The 23,500-nt window shown below is 35.9% G+C and overlaps 1 protein-coding gene across 2 annotated transcripts in view; it reads right to left on the reverse strand.

Annotated features, from left to right (window-relative positions):
* The window catches only part of LOC134798622 (uncharacterized), a 153,578-nt gene that overhangs the window by 12,025 nt on the left and 118,053 nt on the right, over positions 1–23,500 (reverse strand). For both annotated transcript variants that reach the window (XR_010145233.1, XM_063770987.1), the window contains exons 3-4: positions 20,710–21,077; positions 3,238–3,457 (exon numbers count right to left, since the gene is read on the reverse strand). Coding sequence is in view for 1 of the 2 variants with exons in the window: in XM_063770987.1 (XP_063627057.1) it covers positions 3,238–3,457; positions 20,710–21,077 (588 nt within the window). In the remaining variant the exon portion in view is untranslated. The remainder of the gene's footprint in view (positions 1–3,237; positions 3,458–20,709; positions 21,078–23,500) is intronic.

Genomic DNA, 23,500 nt, shown 5'->3' on the forward strand with positions numbered 1-23,500 from the left:
ACGGACAGCGGACAGACATCCGGCGGACAAATCTGTGTCTATTTCTCGCCACACATTGACGGATGTGCCCGTCAGCACATCTTTCAGGCAGATCCGGCGGGCAAATCCGTACGTGTATGGCTAGCTTATGCGGCAAACATATTCACGAGAGTTAAGCCGGAGTAATTTTACCGGAAAGTCGGAAGTGGGAATTCGGAGGGACGGAAAACCACGAGCCAGATGGTCGGACGACATTAGAAAGACGGCAGGGCCGACCTGGCATAGAACCGCCGCATACAGAACAACATGGAAATCCATGAAAGAGGCATATGTTCAGCAGTGGACGCAAATATGCTGAGAAGAAGAAGAAGAAGAAGAGAAGAATTTTACCGGCATCTTTAAGGCTACCCCACACTAGCGTCCCCCGAGCGTCGGTGTCTAGTCAATTCGACGCAACGTCAGCGCAACTGAGCACCGACGCCATTTTCCATAGCGCCGACTAGACGCCGACGCTCGGGAGACGCTAGTGTGGGGTGGCCCAGTAGTAGAATAAGGAGTCAAGCTTGTAATTTGATATTAGGAAAGTCGGTAGGACTCGAGTTCCATGGACGTTCTGGGTAATCTGGGCTTCATTATGCGATAAAGTAACCCATTTTGTCTTTATTAATTATTTTATTGTACCTACTTACACAAAGGGCCATGAAAAATTCCTTAACATTCAACAATAACAAAAGCTTTACGATTAAACATTAAATCATTTTGAATATTAACTTTATGATTTCACATTAAAACCTTTTAAAATATTCAGATGTGATTTATTCTGAAACTGCACTGTTTCAGTTTTTTATTCGCTTTCACACTCTACATTGTTTTTAATAGCATGAACAGCCTGAAGCTGTTTTTCTATAGCTTTAACGAAGTCGCTTTCGAATGTAGGTAATCAAAACTCGTTTCAACAAATAATAATTTTTATTTACATACAATATATATACAGTGGTACTACTAAACGAAATTAATAACTAGCTTAAATCTAAAATAGGCCCTTGAGGCATTGTACCAAGGATGCTGGCGGCATTTCCTCGCTGTATCGCAATGCTGATACGTTGTGCGAGGTAGCCGCCAGCTCTTCGGTCACCAGTTACGTCAACCAGACGCTTCGCGATTTCTGCGAACAACTTATGCGCGCTGGGACCCCATGGACCTAGAGTTTCAACTCCAAATGGTACAAAATGGTACTCTCTACCGAGGCTCTTATATTTGTTACGTTTTAGAATTTCGGCGCTTTCCGCCGCTCCGCCCGCTTTTACAGTAGTCCGTTCAACAAATTGTACCTACCTACTTGAATTGATTGAGTTTTTTTTATGAGTGCTTTGTCGACATTAACTCATTTAACTGCTCCATTCTGCCTGACATTAAATAAGGGTCGTTTGGTTTTTAACATGTGCCTACCCAAAAAAGTATTAAAAGTCGGTCTGGTTACCAGGTCTGTACTATGTTTAATCTGGTATCACACAAGTCATTAATGGCATCGAAAAAAAAATAAAGCAACTTTGGGCAAATGGGCAAATCTCAATACCCTTAAGATAATAATATGTAGACCAAACTTGGCTCATTTTTATTATTAGTGACTTTTGCCGTAACATAAGTCTTTATAGATAGTAGGAAAAATTGTATCCACCAATTTATGGCCACCTCCTGTCTCTGTCGCAGGCATTTTGTAAGAATCCGCCGTTTACAAACGGCGTCGTCAATTTACAAACGATTTCACGTTTGTAAATTGCCGAAGGCAAATTGTTAGTGGGCTCAATAGTGTCAACGTAAACATGATGGTTGTCTGAGGATGACCATGGTTTGAATGAATGAATGATCCCATTGCTTTGACCCATAGTGGGTCCATGGGTATTTTTTTTTACCCGTTGTCCCACAGATCTAAACAGTGCTCTCCAGAGGGATTACGGGTAATTTATTTTTACTATGGTCCCATCACACTAAGTGTTTCTTTTCCACAAACATTTCCCGCACAACTTAACTAGACGGACGGACGCTTCGCGGGGCTCCGAGATAATAAAAATTAATGGTACTTAAGACCATTTACAATGTTTACAATGTCAGAAATTATCGAAAGCAAAATAGAATTGAGCGTCTACAGCAATCGCGTAGAGGAATTCTCATTCGGACATTTAGCAAAGACGGTTTTACGATATTCTTGGCATTCATTGGGTAGCGACCGTAAAAATGTTGCCTTCAGACGAAAATTGGCTTATGTCAAGATGATTATCTCGGAAACGGCAACGTTGCTCCTTTGGCATAACGAATTTAAGTCACGCCTGACTAGAATACTTCACCTTATTGCGAATATTTTCCTTCTAGGTCTACGTCAATCATTTTTACATAAATATTTTGAAAAGAAAAATGCGAAATGCTTCGCGTTATTGTTATCGGTGGCTTCGAAAATATTTTCATTGTTGAAATATTCATTAGCTGTTTTGACTGTTAAAGTATTTATGATTTTTATTCAATTTGAAATATTTATGATTAAGAACGTACTCAACGGTCTTAATAACAAATATTATTTTAAATATTGGGTCGTCTATAAAATTTTGTTTATAATTTGATGAAGGTGAACCTATTTTAAAAGCATTCTTAAGCTACCTACGAGTGGAGAGAAATTAAGAAGTTGCAACTTCGTTATAACTTTGTACTCTCGTAAGTTGTAAAGTTAGGTATCTTGAAACCACCCAACAGCCTAAAATCTCCCAAAGCTTACTCCAACATCGTTTAGATGTAACCATTATTTGAAAGCCTTATTTCTAAGGCAAAATAGTTTCATAAGTACAAGAAAAAATAAGCCACAGCCAAAAAGAACATTGGATTTCATACTTGTTACGTATTGAACCTTTGGATCACAGTTGTAATGTTCCGACATTACAACTGTGATCCAAAGTGGATGTGGATCAAAATAATTTTGTTTTTTGTTTTTACGGTACGTAAGGGTGGTATTCCACCTATTCAATGTCTTTGTCTAATGTGTATTGCGTCTCACATTTTGCTTAATGAGAGCGTGAGACACACTGACATTGGCCAAAGAAATTGGACAAGTCTAATACCACCCTAAGATCCACATGGCACTAAATATTGCGGCGGAGCGGCTCAGTTGGTTTGAATTACTACACTTTGGGTTCGTTAGAATCGCTTTCGATATAGATTGATTTATTGTTATAATATATTGTGTCAAGATGAGAGACAATAAATACTCACTGTTAACATGCAAATAGGTCCTGCTGACTCTTGGCGGGTGCGTGGATATCTGGCACTCGTACACTCCCTCATCTGCCGGCTTCACCTCCCTAATAAGGAGCCGCCAGTTGCCAGGATACCGCTTGGCCACGGAGACGCGGTCGTCCGCCGCGTATGTCACTGCGCCGACTGTGAGGAGCTCCGGCATCTCATCTCTGCCTCTGCGCCGGACCCAGGATACCTGGTGGTATAGTTGAAGAAATATTATTTGCACCGATGAATATCACTCGAAATGGCTTTAGAAATTTTAGAATAGGGTAATATTATTAACACCCGGTTTAGCTTAAATCATATTGGGCTTAATAATCTTACAAGTTTCTATTTGCAATTTCTAAGTTATCTAACTTTTTAATTCAAAATTCAACATCTGTTTAATTAAATAAAGGATTTAATCTAACTGAATATTAGGTCTTTATAAAGTATTGTCGTTGTCGTGATTGACGACCAAATAGTTAAAGATTATGCAATAAATAATATAGATAGGCTGACAATATATTATTCTTGCCGATATCTTTATAGTGTAAATAACATTATTTGCGGTATTTGACACATTATGACTGACGTATATAGAGATGTAGCTAACGCAAATCGATTGTCACAGCAAGCGATTACGATTGGATGGCACGTAGACTGAGGTATCGAATTGTGACGTATAATGAATTTTTATTTGAGATTTAAATAAAGCTAGAATTATATGGATTTCCCGCAAGCTACCGGCTGGTCGGTGTATTTAATACACCGACCGAGTAGGTCGCACCCATTGTCAAAATTGAAACTAACTGGGGATCTATTTTAAAGTTTATTTATGTTATTTCTGTGTCAAATTTGTTGTCTGTTAAGTGACGATAAATATATCCATATTTACAGTTAATTATCCACCTTTTCCTTATTTTTATTAAAAGAAAAATGAAAAATTCATATCGATTTACTTAGACGACTACCGATTCATAACGGTGGTGTCCGGCCAACCCTAAAATTAAAAAAAAAAGACGTAGAACGTAAACGTTCGCAGTGCAGTTGTTTTCCTTTGTGATTTCGATGTGCAAAACATTTTACGTAGTATTGCTGTTGTGAGTGACAGACGTCAAATACCGCAAATAATGTTATTTACACTATAGGTAGTGCTTTTCTCAACAACAAAATGCGCGTGAATATCCACGATTTTAAAAAAAAGCAATAATAACCTAAAAGTTTAATGTACAACACACGTAGGTGGTAGTGCTGTGCGGCGGCGGCGGCATGAAGGAATATGACTGACGTACGGCGGCATGATTATAACAGGGTAACTTTATAATCCAGTAACTTTGTCGAATTTTGTAACCTGGCTCTTTTGCGTCAAATCCGGTAGTTCTGATTTTTTGCAGACTTGTTTATGATGTTGGCCCAATGAATAATGCAAGTTTGTGACTTCGAGCGCCGAACGCAACTTTGTCAACCCTGTTTTGGGGGGGCGAGGGGGCGGGGGTGCGGTACGATCTTGTGGCTACCGGGCCAAATCAGCTTTGATTGACCTTAGAAACAATTGTGCCAACCGGCATCGCCTGAGACAAAATGTATACTCACTGCACTTACTTAGCCTACGAATACAAGTTCGAAAAAAATATACATTTTGAAAGGCTTTATCTCGGAAAATATTAGATGTACAGAGACAATTCTAGTGTCTTATTGTAGCAAATTTAGTCTACTTTAAAAACGCCCTAGGAAGTTACTATCAAAAACTAGTACTTTAGGGTTATAATCGCCCAAATCTAAAAAAAAAGCGGTTTATTCGATTTTTGACAAAGTTGCGTTCGGTGCTCGAGGTCACAAACTTGGATTATTCATTGGGCCAACATCATAAACAAGTCTGCAAAAAATCAGAACTACCGGATTTGACGCAAACGCAAAATGTATAATTTTACTGTATTATTAGCGGACCAACTTTGTATGAAAATGTATACCTATCTTTCCGGCGCGTCTTACTAAAGCGCCCAGAACATGATATTTTGCAGTGTATTCACTAATATAATGGGTAAGTAAAATGACAATATTTTCATCACTGCTAAAAATATAACGTCGGTATTTCCATGCTCAGTAAACGTTTTTGTTTAAGCCTTCCATAATAGACCAGCGGTGGAACAAAAATGGGTTTTGATAACATTAAAGTTTTTTCTTTTTTGATATGTTATTGCATGCATGTTAAATAACATTTATGTAAAATATTAGAAAATTATAGGTGGAGCGTTCGGCCATATTTAAATATTTCAATTTTGCTAAATAACTATGTAAATATAAAATTAAAGTTACAAAAAACTGTAACATGTTCAATAACACTTTAATTTATTCACAATATTCGGTTTTTAGAAATCTGGAACAGCTGCTTTCTGGTGAACGTAAAAACACGAATTACTTTGTCAATAAAGAATTAAAGTAGCTGATATTGTAAAATTACGATATTATCTATCAACTTAGTATACTTGTAAAAAATTAGAAATGTAGACAATGTGCTTGTCTAGATATTGATTTCTGGTTAAGCAGTATAGCCAATATTGAATTAAAGTTTGTAGAGTTAATATTACACGGTCATAATAAAGATCTTAGTTCCCACACAAAATATTAGAAATATAAAATCACGGCGACACTAAATACTGATACGTAAGTATGCATTCCGCGCTTATATTGAGTTACATTTCAAACGCGCGGCGTTTTCGCGCGCCGCGTTGTGCGCCGTGGCAGGAGGCAGCGATCGACGGTGGCGGGCTAGCGATTAGCGCGGTGCCCGTAAAAAAAACGCAAAACGTTTATAAAATTATTATCAATGGTAAATAGTTATATTGTTAATAGTAGGTACACTAATGGAAACTTACCTACACTTATTTATTTCTATATGTACTAGGGATTGCCCGCGGTTTGGTTTACGTAGAATTCGTTATCGTGTTAAGTATAGAAATAATAGATACATTTGAAAATTATTTTAGGTGCATTGTCATACAGATAACCACCCTTGTTAAAGTATTCTTCAAATTCAATAGACAGGTGTCATTTCAATATAATTTTGCGTAATTTGGCGCTTTTAGGTTATAAATGACTAGCGACATATATTTTTTGTTTAAGAGCGATATCCGATATATATATCTCCGATAATATTTACTTTATCATTTAAATCAATTTCAAACTAACGTTATTCAATATTTATCATTTTAAAGTCAATTTTACCAACCAACTGAGCTTTACGAGTATACCTACGGAAACAACTCAAAATTTGCATCAAATTAAATGCCACTCTTCTTATCCGTTTCGAACAATCAAGAGGGCCTTTACGAGCTGATGTAGTGAAAATTTTATTTAACCCTCGTCCCTTGAAACCTTCACTACGCTCGAGGTTCAACTTTACGAACCACTCGCTACGCTTGTGGTTCAATTTTAGAATGTTTCGCTTGTTTGGGTATCAATATTAGCATGATTAATCAACAAATTTTCCCCTTGTAAAACAAATAAATAAGGTAGGTGAGGTGCAGGCATATGAGGCCCAGCATTCAAAAATAGCAGTTGCTCCCTATTATTCTGAATTTGTACTTGTTGCTAAGAAGATCCACTGTCAGTGCAGGTAAAAAGGTCCAGTCCCGGGCCTTATTGAACGTATGAGATGAAATAATAGATTAAAATATTTTTAGATAATTTTGAATATTTTTAATCTCTCATTAATAAGGCCGATTTGAAGAAACTTTTATGAAATTATGACTTATAAATAACACCTTCACTGCGTGGGCTGTCCAAATCGCTGCAGACTTTTCTTGGTCTAACTCTAATAATTTTTCACTTGCTTTATTGACCTAAAGACGTTTTAAAGAATCAAAAAGTCTAATAACATTTAGACACTTATACTTTTTAAAGGCAGTAACTACTTACTTATATAGGTAACTTTTTTTATTAATACATAGGTAGTTATTTACGATAGAAGTGCGAAAAATTGAAATTTTGCAACGAATGACGAATTTTAAAACACGGCCAAAGGGAGTGTTTTAATGTGCTTATTATAGCACCGGTGTCGTAATGTAGCACCAGGGCCCTATTTCACCAACGTGACATTGTTGCTGACGTCACAGGCATCCATGGGCTACGGTTATAGCTTACCATCGGACGGGCCTTATTCCTGTTTGTCACTATCATTGTATTATTAAAAAAAAACTTTATTATATCGGCAAAAAACAGGTATCTTTCTTGTGATGTTTATGATGATAATAATGACAATGACACAAGATTTCAAAGAACTTTCGGTAATTCATGACAGTAAATGAGTTCTGTGTCGGAATTTCGTGACAACTGTCGTATTTCTTGTGACAATTGTCCAAGTCCCAGCCCCCCCTTTGCTACAGTCCAACCCGAAAGGCACCTTAGGTCGGCGCTTACGTCATTATTACCGGCGCCCTAATACTAATGAAATGAAAATGAAATGAAAAATATTTATTTCGAGCAACTATGGACTCATACAGATTTGTTAGTAGACTTACGTTCCTAATGTTAGTACCTAATTAACTATTACAATATATATACACTGCTGGAAACATGCATTTCGCAGCAGTGTCTCATATACGGGCAGTCAAGTCTGTCCGCTATCACACACAGGATAGGGTTGGGGCTGGCCCGCACCCGGCGCACCAGGGATGTGCATCGTGCAAACTAATGCGGTGCTACGCGACGTAAGCGCCGACCGCCATATTCAACGTGGTTTGTCACATAGTACCCTGTAAAGGTATGATTCCAGGGATAAAAAATATGTTATAACGTTATCCAGCGTATAATGGAATTCATAAAAGTTTTTCTTTATAATTACTACAAGTAAATTTGTTCATATTTGCATATTATTAAAAAGGTAAATGAAAAGTAATTGAGTAATTTAATTACTAATTAATGTAATCACAATTGCAAATTACACAGAAAAATTAATTACATGTAATTAAATTTTATGTAATTAAATTACAAACATTTTAATTACATGTAATTAAATTAGACGAGTAATTAATTACATGTAATTAAATTACACGAGTAATTAATTACATGTAATTAAATTACACGAGTAATTAATTACATGTCATTAAATTACACGAGTAATTAATTACGCCCAACACTGGTTGGTGGCAAACAACCACACCGCTCGTCTGATGGTAAGCGGTTACCGTAGCCTATAAAGGCCTGTGACGTCAGTAACAGTGATGTCGACAAATGTCGCACCTGTCACGTTGGTGAAATAGGGCCCAGATGTACAGTAAAAATCATGTTAAAAGATAATACTAACTGTTACGAATAAATATTTATACTGTAAAAAATTATCCCACCAAAAACATTTTCATGTAAAATGTTGCTAAGACGAAACCATAAGCCTAAGACTCGCACTGTTAAAAAGTTATCAGATCTCTTGTCGAGCCAAGCTTCAAACTCTACAAGCCCCTTCACTAACTCTACACCTTAGTCAAAATATGTGGCTTGGCTGTTTTGCTACCGCCACATGGGCATAAGGTGAAAAACTTATTATAATCATTATTTTTAGGGTTCCGTACCTCAAAAGGAATAAAACTGAACCCTTATAGGATCACTCGTGTGTCTGGCTGTCCGTCTGTCACAGCCTATTTGCTCCGAAACTACTGGACTAATAAGTTGAAACTTGTCTATAACCCAAAGACATACATGTAAAGTAAATATGTAATATAAATTTAAATAAAGGGGTCACTTTTGAGATGAATGATAAATAGAAGAAAAAAAACTATATCTTTGTTATATATCAAATGAAGGGGCTCATTTTAGAATTAGAATCTCAAATATATTTTTTTCATAATTTTAAAATAAATAGTTTAGAAGTTATTTAAGAAAACAGGCAAAAAATTAACATTACCCTTATCTCCGAAACTACTGGGTCTTATTATTATGAAAAAAAATACACATATTAGCTCTTTACCTAAAGATGACAGGAAAACCTATTAGAAATGTGGAGCTAAGCGTGAGCAGGCCTATGGAACTCTCTGCGCGAGCTCGGATTAATACCTACGAATCTGCTCCCGTTCACGGTAGAAAAGCAAGCCAGTTGGTTGCCACACGCGCTCACGTACGCACGTCACCGCGCGCCGCACTGACAATTTTTACGATAGTTACACGGACGGCGGGATTCGGGAAATGAATTAGAGATGCACTAGATAAGAAATAGTAAAGATATGTGACGTTCCACGGCAAAAGGTACCATTGCCCCGACTGAATATTGGAGTGGCGATAATAATAAGCGTAAGCGCCAGCCGCCATAAGGTACCTTTTGCCGTGGAACGTCACATATCTTTACTATTTCATATCTAGTGAAGTCTAACGGCGCGATATCTTAAAGTTCGGATCGCGCGGGTAGTAGGTACCTACCTACTATTGAATTTCTTGAATTAAACATGTAATGTTTAATATGTGTGACAACTGTATAGATTTAGATATAGATATCTATTTGAAATAGGTAGTAAATTTTTAATTTATTTTGGTAAATGTTTATTTTAACGACAGTAAGTTTACACCGGAAAGTGCCTACTCATTTTTGCTCTGGTTAACTTATAATTAATTACCTTTATTCATGGGGTTTCTATTATTTTTCTTTACTATGTAACATTAATCTCTATCTGGTTTTAAATTACACGAAGTTTTAAAACTAATTCTTGCTGGGATTATTGCGCGGTTTATAAAACGGCGTACTTAAACACTGCGGTTACTGCAGGGACATATGACCTTTTAAAATGACTATTTCGCGAACACTAAAGCATAATCGGAATATTAGGTATAATTTAAGATTTAGCTTTCCTTTTATTTCACTCCTCTGTTTAAGTGGGTATTTATTTATCATTTCTAAGCGTCAGCAACCCTAGCGTTGTGCCGGTGCGCGCGGTGCGGGGAGCGGCGCGTTGAAGGTTACTCCATTGTATTTTTGTGTAGGTATCAAAACGGTAGGTACATGCGTTTTGTTTGAGAGATAAGTATCTGTTCGTAAGAACTATTGTATAATCTGTGGCGTGAGTCGGACTTAAGTACTTAGTTTTTGATCCGATCCCTACGGGTTTTTAAAAGACATTTTACTCACTTTTCACTAAAAAAACATATTGTTAAAAATTGTGTAATGTACGGAACCCTTGGAACGCGAGTCCGACTTGCACTTGGGCGGTTTTTTTATTATACATACAATAGTTCTTGTAGAAACGAAACGGCCGAGCCACATACTTTGACTAAGGTGTAGAGCTAGTGAAGTTAGGGCTTGTAGAGTTAGAAGCTTGGCAAGAGATCTGATAACTTTTTGACAGTGCGAGCCTTATGGTTCCGTCTGGGCAACATTTTACATCAAAATGTTTTTGGTGGGATTTCACTTCTTTTTGTAAGTTGCTTATGACAATCTTCCATCCCCTAATTTAAAGGTTTGGGGGTGATTTACTATTAAAAATCCTGAAATAAGTATCTGGGGGCATCTGTTACACAATGTACTTCTTACTGATTCCCCATATAAACCCTTCACCCCGTAAGGGTAAACTTTGGGGTTGAAATCTGCCTTCAGCCCGTAAGGGTAAACTTTGAGGTTGAAATCTATTTTATATCCTTCCCCATAACAATACCTATCTACATACCAAATTTCAACTAAATCGGTTCAGCGATTATTGATTCCCCATACAAGATTAAACCCCCTCATCATCCCCTTAGGGATTAAAAAATTCAAGTTTTTGAATTTATTTGTTGTTTGTGTACTAAAACTATCTTACATATCAAATTTCAGCTTCTTAGAGGACTTCAGGAAGTACCCTAAAGGTATTGATAATCATCAAGTGAGTGAGTCAGTGACGAAATCGAAGTTTTTAGATATGAATAAAATCTAAAGTATAAGAGCTATGCAATTGATATGCTTAATAAGTCCGAGAACTTTGTTTGTCTAGTATAATCCAACCCCAAGTTATGAGGGTTCCAAAAAACGACGAAGCGCTTCGAGAAAAGGTAGATAGTGCCCTTGCGCTTTGCTCGTCTTGGCGGGGGCACTGCCGTGCCCCCAGATGTTAAAACATAATAATAATAAAGCTTTATGTTTAGTGACTTTAGTTACCTACTATTTTCGCGTAAACTAGACAATTTTTATATCTTTAGTTAATAAGGCCCAAAAGAATTATTATTAACTTATTATAAATATCCTCTTGTTGTGAAGTACCAAATATTGTTATTTGTATATGTATAACTCTTAAGTTAAAAACAATAAAATCTGTTATTGTCTACTGTCAAAATTATTATTTTTTGCGGGATTAAGTAATACCCTGCTAGTGTTCAATAAGGCCCACAATAGGACTTTTATAAAAGGTATATTTTCCAAGAGTATCGTAATATTTTTATAACTATTTTGGTATAATGAAGAAACTTCAATAAATAAGATACCTATCTGAGTGAGTTTTTCATACTTAATATCCTGTTTATTAAAAAAAAAAACATTTTAATTTAAGGTGGGACGTATATAGGCATATACGGCCGACACGGAATATACAATAAGGTGAGGTCACTTACCTTATTGTATATTCAATATGTATACGTGTAATATTGAGCAGTTGGTTTATAATATACATAATATGATATTGACGTTGAATAGGACAGGACATGACAATAGGAACCAGAAATAGGTATAGTCGGTCAAACCAATTTGTCAGTAAATAAAAACAAAAAACTATATTCATCCTTTTCTTTTGGGTGCTAGTACTAGTGTAAGTCAAAGATAGTATGATGATTCTCTCTATGTTTGAAATGAGACAGTCCTTTGACAAACTATGGTAAAAAATAGTTGTGAATATCATGTACGTTCTTCCTAATCAACTCGGCCACTAAACTAACTGATAACTTGGTATCCGATCCGCTAACTCGGCGAATGAATCGCCAATTCGCCAACTCTCCGAGCCGAGTCAACGCTATCACACTGCTACTAAGGCCATTCAAAAATAAACCTTAATTCGAGAGCCCGAAGGTTCTTATATGACAAACAATACATTATGACTTAAAACTTTATGGGAAACAAAGGGACCCCTTTAATTTCACGTAATGTCCGCATCTAATTTATATATGTCCACAGTAAACAAACAAATGAATGATAAGAAAAGACAGACAGTGCTGTGAGCGGCAGGTGGGGCGAGGCGAGGGGCGAGGTATAGGTGGGCTATGATAGGGTCTCGGGCGCCGCGCCGGCGACACTGACGGACCAGCGCGGCGTATGTATGAATTTCGCGCCTTTTTAAATATATTTTACTATTACAATGCAAGCTACACACCGAAATTTCTTATTTTCCATAATATGGCTGCGTATATTATTTTATAGTAAGAGACTTATTTTTACAGACTCTAATTCAATATTAGATATTATAGGACAAAAAACGCTTATTACTTCTAAAGCATATATCTTATTCTTCTAAATTTTTAGCTTGCCTATTAACTTAAGAATTTAGATATGTTGTTGTGGATTTATTAAACTTTAATTCAATATCGACAAAATAATAAGCTAATTTGTAGTTTGACTAAGAAGCACGTTAAAAAAAATTCTAATAATTTTACATTATAAAGCGTCATACATATTATAAACGATGGAACTTAAACATTGCACTTTAATTCAATATTAAAAAATCATTACTAAAAATATATAAATACCTAATTTATATCTAACGCTCGTTCTAACTTTTCGTCATATTTTACAAATATGCTTAAAAATATGTCCCATGTCAGATAAGTATTACTTTTTCATCTTTAGAATTATCAAAACTTTTAGTGCAAAAATCCGGTCCCACTATTGGTCTATAATGAGTTTCTGCCTTCGCTTAGCGCTTAAATAGGTTAATTAGTTGTTGTAGAGTTGATTTATACTTGTGAATATAGGGATGTGCAGCCGTTTAAAGTTACTAGTAAGTAGTAGCGGATAAAAAAAAAGTATTTTATACAATCGTGTTATAATAGAGAGTGAAAAAAGCGCTGGTGGCCTAGTAGCGGTAAGAGCGTGCGACTTTCAATCCGGAGGTCGCGGGTTCAAACCCCGGCTCGTACCAATGAGTTTTTCGGAACTTATGTACGAAATATCAGTTGATATTTACCAGTCGCTTTTCGGTGAGGAAAACATCGTGAGGAAACCAGGCTAATCCCAATAAGGCCTAGTTTCCCCTCTGGGTTGGAAGGTCAGATGGCAGTCGCTTCCGTAAAAACTAGTGCCTACGTCAAATCATGGGATTAGTTGTCAAGCGGACCCCAGGCTATCATGAGCCGTGGCAAACTGCCGTGATAACGCGAGGAAGAAGAAGTGTTATAATAGAGGGCTTTTCAGTCGAGTATCGTGTTTAGGTTCGGAGCTTGCTGAATTCTTGCCTAATTAAGGTACGAGATTGTAAAGCTTGACTATCATACCACTATTGTATACAATACCTTATAATTGAGTCGAGAAACAACAGTGAAAAGTATGCGATTACAGTTTGGTATACGTCAATTCAACCATTAAAGTCGACGAGTAGAAAAAAGATGTTTGGAATGCAAAACAACAAGTGATTGACTTGCAAAATCTAGAAATAATTCATTCAAAGCATTATTCATGAGATGCAATAAACCTGCGATACCACATAAATCTTTTGATCCCGTCAAGTGACTAAGCAGTGAAGTCACGTCACGTCTGAAATCTTATTACTGTCGATGTCATAAACGATTTGTCGTCGAGAGTCGTTCATAGTAAAGTATTAGATTAGAGAATAAATTTATTTTTTATAAAGGTCCATTGAACTGTATTTATCATTAGACATTTGGTAGAAAATAAATAAACTATGATTTTAATACAATGCATGTTGACTTTTCACGCACTTGACACGCCTTCAGAATATCTGGTATAAGCTATAAGACCAAAATTCGCTTAGTCAGAGCCTTAATAATGCCTATCTTTCTCTATGGAGTAGAGACGTGGACAATCCGATCAAGAGAGAGGCAGAGAATAGATGCGTTCGAAATGTGGTGCTGGAGGCGAATGCTACGAATACCGTGGACGGCAAAACGCACAAATGTGTCTATTCTCTCACAACTTGGCATCAAGACTTGGCTGTCCACCATATGTCTGCAACGCATACTGTCATATTTCGGTCACATCATGCGAAGAGAGGGTAGCAATCTGGAAAAATTGGTCATTGTTGGCAATACCGAAGGCAAGAGAACACGAGGCCGATCGCCAACACGTTGGTCTGACCAAATAAAGGAAGCCACCGCCACTTCCAAGCTACATCAAGTAGTGAGGGCTACTTTGGACCGCAACCGATGGAGACAGATTGTTTATTTGAGGGGTTCCAGTGACCACGATCCTCAGTAATGAGGGACCGACCAGAGAGAGATGTTGACTTTTGGTGAATGTGAAATTTTGCCGTAAATGTAGTGGATGAAAAGTATCGGCTTCGATACATTAAGAAATTGTTAAGGAAGTATCGTTAACTTCTACTTACTGGTTTAAACGTAGGTAATAAAGCCCTCCCAAAATTTATATTTCCATACTTTTCTAGCAGAACCAATTAAAATCGATTATCGTGTATAAAGTGACATAATCGTTTTTAATAGTTTTTATAAAACATACTAGGGTATCCTCGCTGTCTTTCTACTTTATCTTTCACTCTATTTTTATTGTCTACTCTTTTTTTGTTCATTTTGTCACTTAAATATTACAAGCAAAGGTGTAAGCTTGACAAAAATGTATACATAAGTAAGACCAAAAGAATTCACAACCAAACTTCGCTAACGTTAATATTTCTTAAACAATGGGGGTGATTTGCTTAATCGCTATAACAAAAGGATCCAGAAACAAAGAGGCTTTCTCCGCCGCTAGAGAATTCTGAACTAGTTGGGAACGATGTGTTTGTAAGAAGTTTATTTTCGTCAATTTGTTGAGAAGGCCAATTTTGGAATTAAACAATTTTTAATGGTTTTGTTTTTGTTTGATACCTTAACCTCCTGAGACCCAGTAACGATTGTTTTGTTTTTGAAATTGGAACCCTTAGTTACACAATAAAAGTTCAAAATAGATATTGGAATATGTACAAATAATTGTACGCAGGGACTTCGGAGGTTCAAGATCGCTCACAATTGGTGCATGCGAACAGCAATGAAAATTGTGCGAAACATTCACCAAGATCGTAAAAGGAAATCAACATTATTAACAAATTGATTAATCGGAATCGGCCCCCATTAATTCGGTATATTATTAATTCGGGAGTTCGCAAGAAACTAACTAACTAGTGACTAAACATTCACGAGGGTAACTTTCTGTTAACGTAAGTAATGGCTATCAATCTTAATAGAAAAAAGAAAAAGTGCCTCATGGCATTAAGTTCGCCTTTTGTACATTAAGTTTTTCTTTTGTGCCATAAAGTTTAAATAAATAAATAAATAAAAAGCAAATTAGGCTCTGAATATATATTTTTTAATTTGTCTAAGTTTTATGCTATTATTTTTCCATTGATTATTTAAAAAAATACCTATGTATACCTGAAATAAAATAAATATGCTTATACATATATCGACCGGGATATGGACCGTGATTACCTTTTGTATTGTTTTGTTTTGTAGCGAAAATAACCGTGAATCATTCAAAACTGTTAAAATAAATATGACTTACTACTACTAGCATAGTAACGATTTAAATGACCCTCAATTTTTTAATTGTATCAGTACAATTTTGGTGTCATAAGAAACATTTGGTATTTAAACCTAAATTAACCAATAACATGAAAAATGCTTCAATGGAAATTTCAATGTTGATGTTACAATTTAACCAACTTGTCAGCTAAATCATAACGATGTCCTCTCGAAAAAATACACGTGCCTAGGTTGCACTCTACGAAGCACTCGATTGAAACATAGCGTGGTCAGTGTATCCGTAAATAAATTAAATAATTTGGAATGAAATTAAAATTAGTCAGATGATAAAGGAAATTATTTTATCCACATCCAGAAAATAAAGTAGAAACGTCAAATATCCATTGTGCGAGCATCCGTCATCGCAACATGATCCGGCATGATTAAATGATATCGAGATCCATAGTAATCCGATGTATTTGTGTGTGCGTGATCAATCACGGCCGATGATTAATTTTCGCGATTGATCAGAACAAAGATGAAACCGGGAGTTTCAGTAATAGGGAGTATTTCTGCAATGTTCTGCCGCCAGAGTGCAGCACTATATTGTTTAGTAAACCATAGAGTAACTTATACAAACTCGGCCTTAAACAGTTTTATGACAGATTTGCTGGCTATGGATGAGGTCTTAGTGGCTCAGATGGCAGGGCGCTGGAGTATCGATCCAGAGGCCGTGAGTTCAAGTCTCACCCAAGACAGTAATTTTTCCACTTTTAAAGTTATTCTAAGCTTAATAGCATCGTTCGCAGACGTTTCTGCTTGTTAAAAATTAAAAGTTTTATGACAAGTTTTCACAATGACATTGATGCATCAAGGCAGCGATTTGTTTTGTGCGCGAAATACGAAATTTCGGTATCTACCTCTCTATCGATCGAACAGGCAAGAGTGATAGAGAGGCAGAAACCGTACTTTCGATTTTCGTGTTTCGCGGTAGGCCCTGTGATAGCGCTTGTGACGCCCTCTACGCAGAGTGTTGCGTAATATTCCCTATAAAAAAAAACATTTACGAGAAATAATAAGCTTCTTAATCATCACGTCAGTCAATGTTTAAGTTGGCCAGTTACGCTAGATAATTTGAAATATACAGTGTGGAAAGATAAGTCGGGCCCTGGAGGGAAACTACCTTAAATCCTTAAGCTGGCTCATTTTACTTAAAGGAGACATTCCTTTATTTAAAAAAAAAAACAAAACTGCATTGAAAAATTTTCTAAAACTTGCTTGCCTCGCCCGGGACTCGAACCGACTAAAATTTCCAAAAAATAAACACTCGCAATTTTATTCTACTAGTCGATACAGTTAATGTTAATGATAACATTTCTCCAAGAAACATTAGGTCTTACACTCGTCTGTCGTTATTTATTTATTATTTATTATTATTTATTTATTTATTTAAGTAAAACGAGTCAGATAAAGGATTTAAGGTAGTTTCCCTCCAGGGCCCGACTTATCTTTCCACACTGTATATAATCAGTAGTACAACAATTATGAATAACAATGAGACATAAAACAGAAATAAAAATAAACATTTTTGATTTGCAATTTTTTAGCTAGGCATTAAATTATTCACAATATAAATGTTGTTGCAAAAACGCTTAACCGCAACACAATTTAAGATTATTATCAACTTTAATAATTATAAGACGCGAAGTTTTCGCTCAGATCTGGCTCAAGTTTTGACAAATTCCAAGTTGTTACTGTACTGCGGATAACTTAAACTTTTGCCTTTTGTGTTACAATTCGGCTAATTTTGCAAGTTTCCAAGACTTGGTGTCGTTAGAGGCATGCAAAATATACAAGTATACGGCTGACAGACATTTTGTTCTGATTTATTAAACTTTATCTTTAATTTTGTACCTGTATCTTTAATCAATTGAACAAAGAATTGAAAGAACAAATCCACTGGATATTCTCAACCACCACATCATCACTAACAGGCCTATTCGGATTTCGAGATAATCACAAGATCTTGAGACGATTTAGAGATCAACTAGATCTACATTAGATATCGACTAGATGTGACTTGGATATCTAATTCATAACTTGTCGAAATCGTTCAAGAGGACCTCCAGAATCGCGGAAACGTCAAATTTGACATATCTATCTTACAAATATCTTTAATTTATCCGTATCGTAACTTGTTGAAGTCTAGTAGAAATCTAATTCATTTTCCGAATCGAGCCGTATATCTAAGTGTCATACTTCAGAAATCATGGTACATTGAAAATATTTATATTACATAAATTTTACTAGGACGCTTTTATCTCTAATCACACTAACCAATCTTTTTTGTTTTTACAATGAAGATCAATAATGATATCGCACAATAACATTTTGCAACTAACTACATTAACGGTCAACCAACCAAATTACCCGCGCGCTTTATGAGGTCAAAACCTTTGTGTGTAGTAACACCAAAACACACCACTATGGACCTCATGGCTTTGAAATAAGGTTTATACATTGTCAAATAACAAAGTGGACTTGAATGAGCGAAGTTTTATCTCTCCCATAGTCTCTTTATCTTAGCTGATAAACACGCCCGTTTATACTTTTACGTCTTATTTGTTACAATAAAAAAAGTAAGAAAGTATAAATGGTTAACTTTCATATTAAAATTATAATAATTTTAAGTGATTTTAGTATCATACTTTGTAGCATAAGTTAGGTACTTTGTTTCTTACATAGTTACACACTCATATAATATATGGCGCCCAACATGGAGCCGTGGTTAGAATTTGATTTTGGAACTCAAATTCAAGCATATTTTATACGGAATAAAGTTTAATTACGAGTAACTTGACATTATTTCGTGCAATCTATACAAGCACAATGGATGTCAATTTGTGGAAAATTTCTAATATAACTAATAATTATGTCGTGCAAATAGTTCACCGTTTGGCGTGCAAATTTGAACGTACCTATAGCTAAATTTCATTATAACGATTAAATTAACATGCGATAAGGGAATGTAGTGTAAATAGATTTGAAGTTATGTTAGTTGCTTTCGTTTTTAATAGTTTATTAAGATTAGATATTACGATTTTCATGTTATTTCTGATACATTTTTTTTTATAAAATTAATTCCAAATCAACTGATGATGATGTCCTCCCAGACGTATTCGTCGACGGCGACATCCTAACAAGCGTTTTTACGGTTCCGTACCCAAAGGGTAAAAACGGGACCCTATTACTAAGACTCCGCTGTCCGTCTGTCCGTCCGTCTGTCACCAGGCTGTATCTCATGAACCGTGATAGCTAGGCAGTTGAAATTTTCATAGATGATGTATTTCTGTTGCCGCTAAAACAACAAATACTAAAAAGTACGGAACCCTCGGTGGGCGAGTCCGACTCGCACTTGTCTGGTTTTTTTTTAAGTAGTTTCTAAATTATTATGGACACATAAGATTAATCATATTTTAGTTTTAAATAAATTTACAAATTATTCATTTGTTAAAAAGTATTATTAACGCGAACTTTAGTTGAAACATAAATTAACTAACTCAAAAAATAAACATGAGGTCCCTTTTAAAAAATATGAATAATTTACTGTAAGATTAAAGACACAATAAGTATTCTGTGAAACTAAATTCAGCGGCATGAAACATTCTTCTAGACTATGGTATGATATTTTTATTGTAGTGAACATGCATGCATGTGTAGTGTACATGCTTTTCGACATCTAAGTACGTAACATAAATGAAAACAAAAACTTATGGGAAACATTTGCGTCAATACAAGGGGTGTGAAGAGACGTCGTGCCCTAGAGACCAAAATCCAATTGGTGTTTATGGACTTTTACTTCGTAACAGAAAGAAAGCCATAAGTGCGATTCCCATACGTGTACGAATACGTGAGGTCAAAGTTTGGTTTATTGGATGTTGATGTTTGTGTCGTTGTACACACAAGGTCCCTCCTACGTTTATATGGACATAGGATTATACATTAACTAGTTACAAACATCTTTTTCTGTGAGTAGGTCCAAAACAGTACATATTTCAGCATGTATTTTTGTTACAGATGAGTGTTATGTCTTTTTGTTTATGTAAAATTCCTTTTATTAAAAATAACATAAATAAAAGAGATTTGATAGTAAAATAAAAAATAAAGTGTATCAAATACGAAAGAAATAATTATTTATAGCGAACCAAGGCGCTAATATAACCTAGGGAAATAAACGTAAACGAGGAGAAAAAATATTACAGTATAATGATAGACAGATAGATAAATAAACTAGAGAATGCAGAAAATGAAAAACAAGCGCTGTTTTATATTTGAAATGGTGAAGACAATTATTAAGAAGTGAAAAAGAAGAAGTGTGAAATAGTAAATTCTACTATCTTCATAGACGAAATAGGTTTAGATGTATTTGCTACAATCTAGTCTACACGAAGTCATGACAACTAGAATAAACTCCATCACGTGTAAATGGTGCTAGTCTTTGAGTTCTAAAAATAAATTTTAAACTATGGCCCCACGTTGGGCGCCATTAATGAGGGGATGACCTCAGAGCAATTATATTGAAACTTAACTTGATTTAAAATAATTTGTTTGGACTTTTGGTACAAATGACATTGTCGTTTTCGAACTGTAGAATTTTGACATGTTATCGTGCCGTATTTCGACTTATCGTCTTGGAGTCGATTAACAAAATGTGACATTTCCGCCGTGACACCATCAATTCATCACATAGCTATCACATAATTATATAGCAAACCATTATGGTAGCTACGAATTCTGCCTGTCTGAAACCATCTCGTGTTCAATAGGGTCACTCACCGTTTTATCCTGAAGCAGACTGATCCTGCAGTTCAAATGCGCATCCTCCCCCAACTGCACAGTTATTTTCGTAACATTTCCATCAGGAACATCTTCAAACGTCGGCCCGTATCTCCGATCGTGGTCGAAGTACGTGTTCCTCGATACTGACACGACGTGGGGCACCACAACTTTGCCTAAAGCTGCCGGCCGGTCTGAGCTCGACTGGGTTGTGGGCTGTGGAGATGGCTGAGGTACTTTGAAAGATTTAGTGCTGTCGATGGTGGACTTGCCCAGGCGCAGCATTATTGGGGCAGGGGATTGTACTGAACTGAGAGGGTAGAATGATGAGACCGTTTGCTCTTCTGTTGTTAGTGTTGTAGGGTTATCTGAAAGAGAAAAGGCTATAGTGAGTTTATCTTTTAACATTAAAATTTTCGCTCAATTATAAGGGACTTTTTATGTCGCCGAGTTGTCAAAAGTTTGTTTTTGTTAGAAAGTGTTACAACACTACACAGTAGTCACAGTTAATCAATAGTGTCATCAACTTAGAATCTGATTGTGGAATCCTCGAGATATCAAGGGAACTTGCCTACAGTTACAGGTAAATATTTGTTTTATCATTAATAGTAATTTTGAGCTGTCAATTAGCACTGTATTCTAACGTGAAACTATTAGTAAAGATTCTGAAACTATGGCATTTGGATTGTTATGTTAAGTCCTGTTTTTTGTAAAAAAAATAATCACCAGATGCCACCAGAAGTCTCCAATAGTGATGTTAATTACGTGTAAGTAATTAAGTATATGTATGACGGAGGCTTGGGCGACGGCAGTGGGCATAGTACCTCAATGTATTACTTCACAGCTAAATTAGTATGCTACCAGTGCATGAAATAAACATTCGAACTCGTTAACCATACTAGTGCCTACTTTATCTCAGTACTAAATGATAAAATATCTCGTCGCTATTGGGATGCACTCAAATAAAAGGGTCACATAGAATCGTTCAAGTCTTTATTCAAGTCAAGCTAGGCCGGCTCCAACCGTACACCTCTGACCCGAGAAGATTTAGCCCTATTTGGGACCGGCAACAAACTCGGCGGGACACATCTTTTCAAAACAACACTTCTTCTCTTTATTTTACAAAAGTAAGCTTGTAATGAAACATAAGAAATCAAAATAACACTTAGCTAAATGGATAAAGAACGTTGGATTCTAATAAGCTTTCAGAATAATCCTTCAGGTATAAGCCTTCAGGAACGTGGCGAGTTAGGCACGAGTCAAATAACAAGATATAGTACTTGTTGTTTATAGTTTCGAGCGGGTGATGGGAGTAGAAGTCAAACACCTTATGTGTGATAGTATAAGAACGTATATTCTCTAAATGCCTGCCTATATATACACGTTAGGTTGCGCTGACACAAGCAATACGCGTTTATGTCGCAGTAAACCAAAGTGTTACTGCTAAACACTAAAAGTGGACAATCGCCATATTACACCTCCCCCGAACGTTCCTCTCACCGCCGGGGTGGCAGAAGAAAAAATTTAAACGCATGTTACTTGTTTACAATTTTTTCTGAAATCAATAAAAAAAAATGTTAATAAATTATATAGGTATAATGCAAACAATCTTTATTTAGCTTGACTTTATGTGTCGTATTAATGTCGTAGTCCTTGTAAAAAAATATCGTTATCTTTTAATAAGAAAATATTATCTTCACTTAAAATGTTATCATCTCTCAAACGACCGACCGACCGACTCTTTGACGACCGGTCTGGCCTAGTGGGTAGTGACCCTGCCTATGAAGCTGATGGTCCCGGGTTCGAATCCTGGTAAGGGCATTTATTTGTATGATGATACAGATATTTGTTCCCGAGTCATGGTTGTTTTCTATGTATTTAAGTATTTATATATTATATATAACGTTGTCTGAGTACCCACAACACAAGCCTTCTTGAGCTTACTGTGGGGCTTAGTCAATTTGTGTAAAAATGTCCTATAATATAAAAAAAAAAAAAAAAAACGTTAAAATATTAATTTACTTCCTTTTCTCATAAAATATAAATATCGTTCTTTAAAAACATTTACCTACTCTTCATCTTTAAAACATTTACTATTCAACTTTAAAACATTTAAAAACATTTGGTATTCAACTTTAAAATATTTACTCTCGCTGTTTATAGTTACGGTACCCTATAAATCTCGCAATAAAAATAACTAATGCCGTATTAAGACGGAGTCCTAAGCTCCTAACATAATTAATGGGAATGGTTACCCAGGGCATGGTCACCCTATAATCAATACATCATGGGCTACGCTCCCGTGCGTACCCGAACTTCATAACTACACGTGGGATTGGCTACCCGAGGGCATGGTCACCCTAAAACACAATAATAGCGGCATATCAGGCCAGGCTGTACGGCTCTGCCTGTACCTAGAGACACAAATACATTAAGACTTAAAAGTCTCCTACAACTTTCACGGAGGATACTGTATATCACACTATGATCAAGTACGAAGGACTAGTGCTCTAGCTATAAGGTCACATTGTACGAATGTGCCTATTAAACTCCTTAAAACTTCTCAAACTTGTACCGTACTGTAAGGTTTTTTATAAAATAAACACTTTTATTTAACTTCCAAAATTCAAAAAAAAATTATGTAATAAATCAAACTTTCGCTGTATATCAGGTGATCAGTCCGACACGTAGCTAAAGTATTAATCATTACTCAAAAACAATTAAATAATTTTATTGAATTGAGTTGTTTATTACTTAATCGTTATGCGATGTATCAAATTTCATTCATCGC

The sequence above is a fragment of the Cydia splendana genome, chromosome 17, assembly GCF_910591565.1.
Source record: "Cydia splendana chromosome 17, ilCydSple1.2, whole genome shotgun sequence".
Taxonomy (NCBI): Eukaryota; Metazoa; Arthropoda; class Insecta; order Lepidoptera; family Tortricidae; genus Cydia; species Cydia splendana.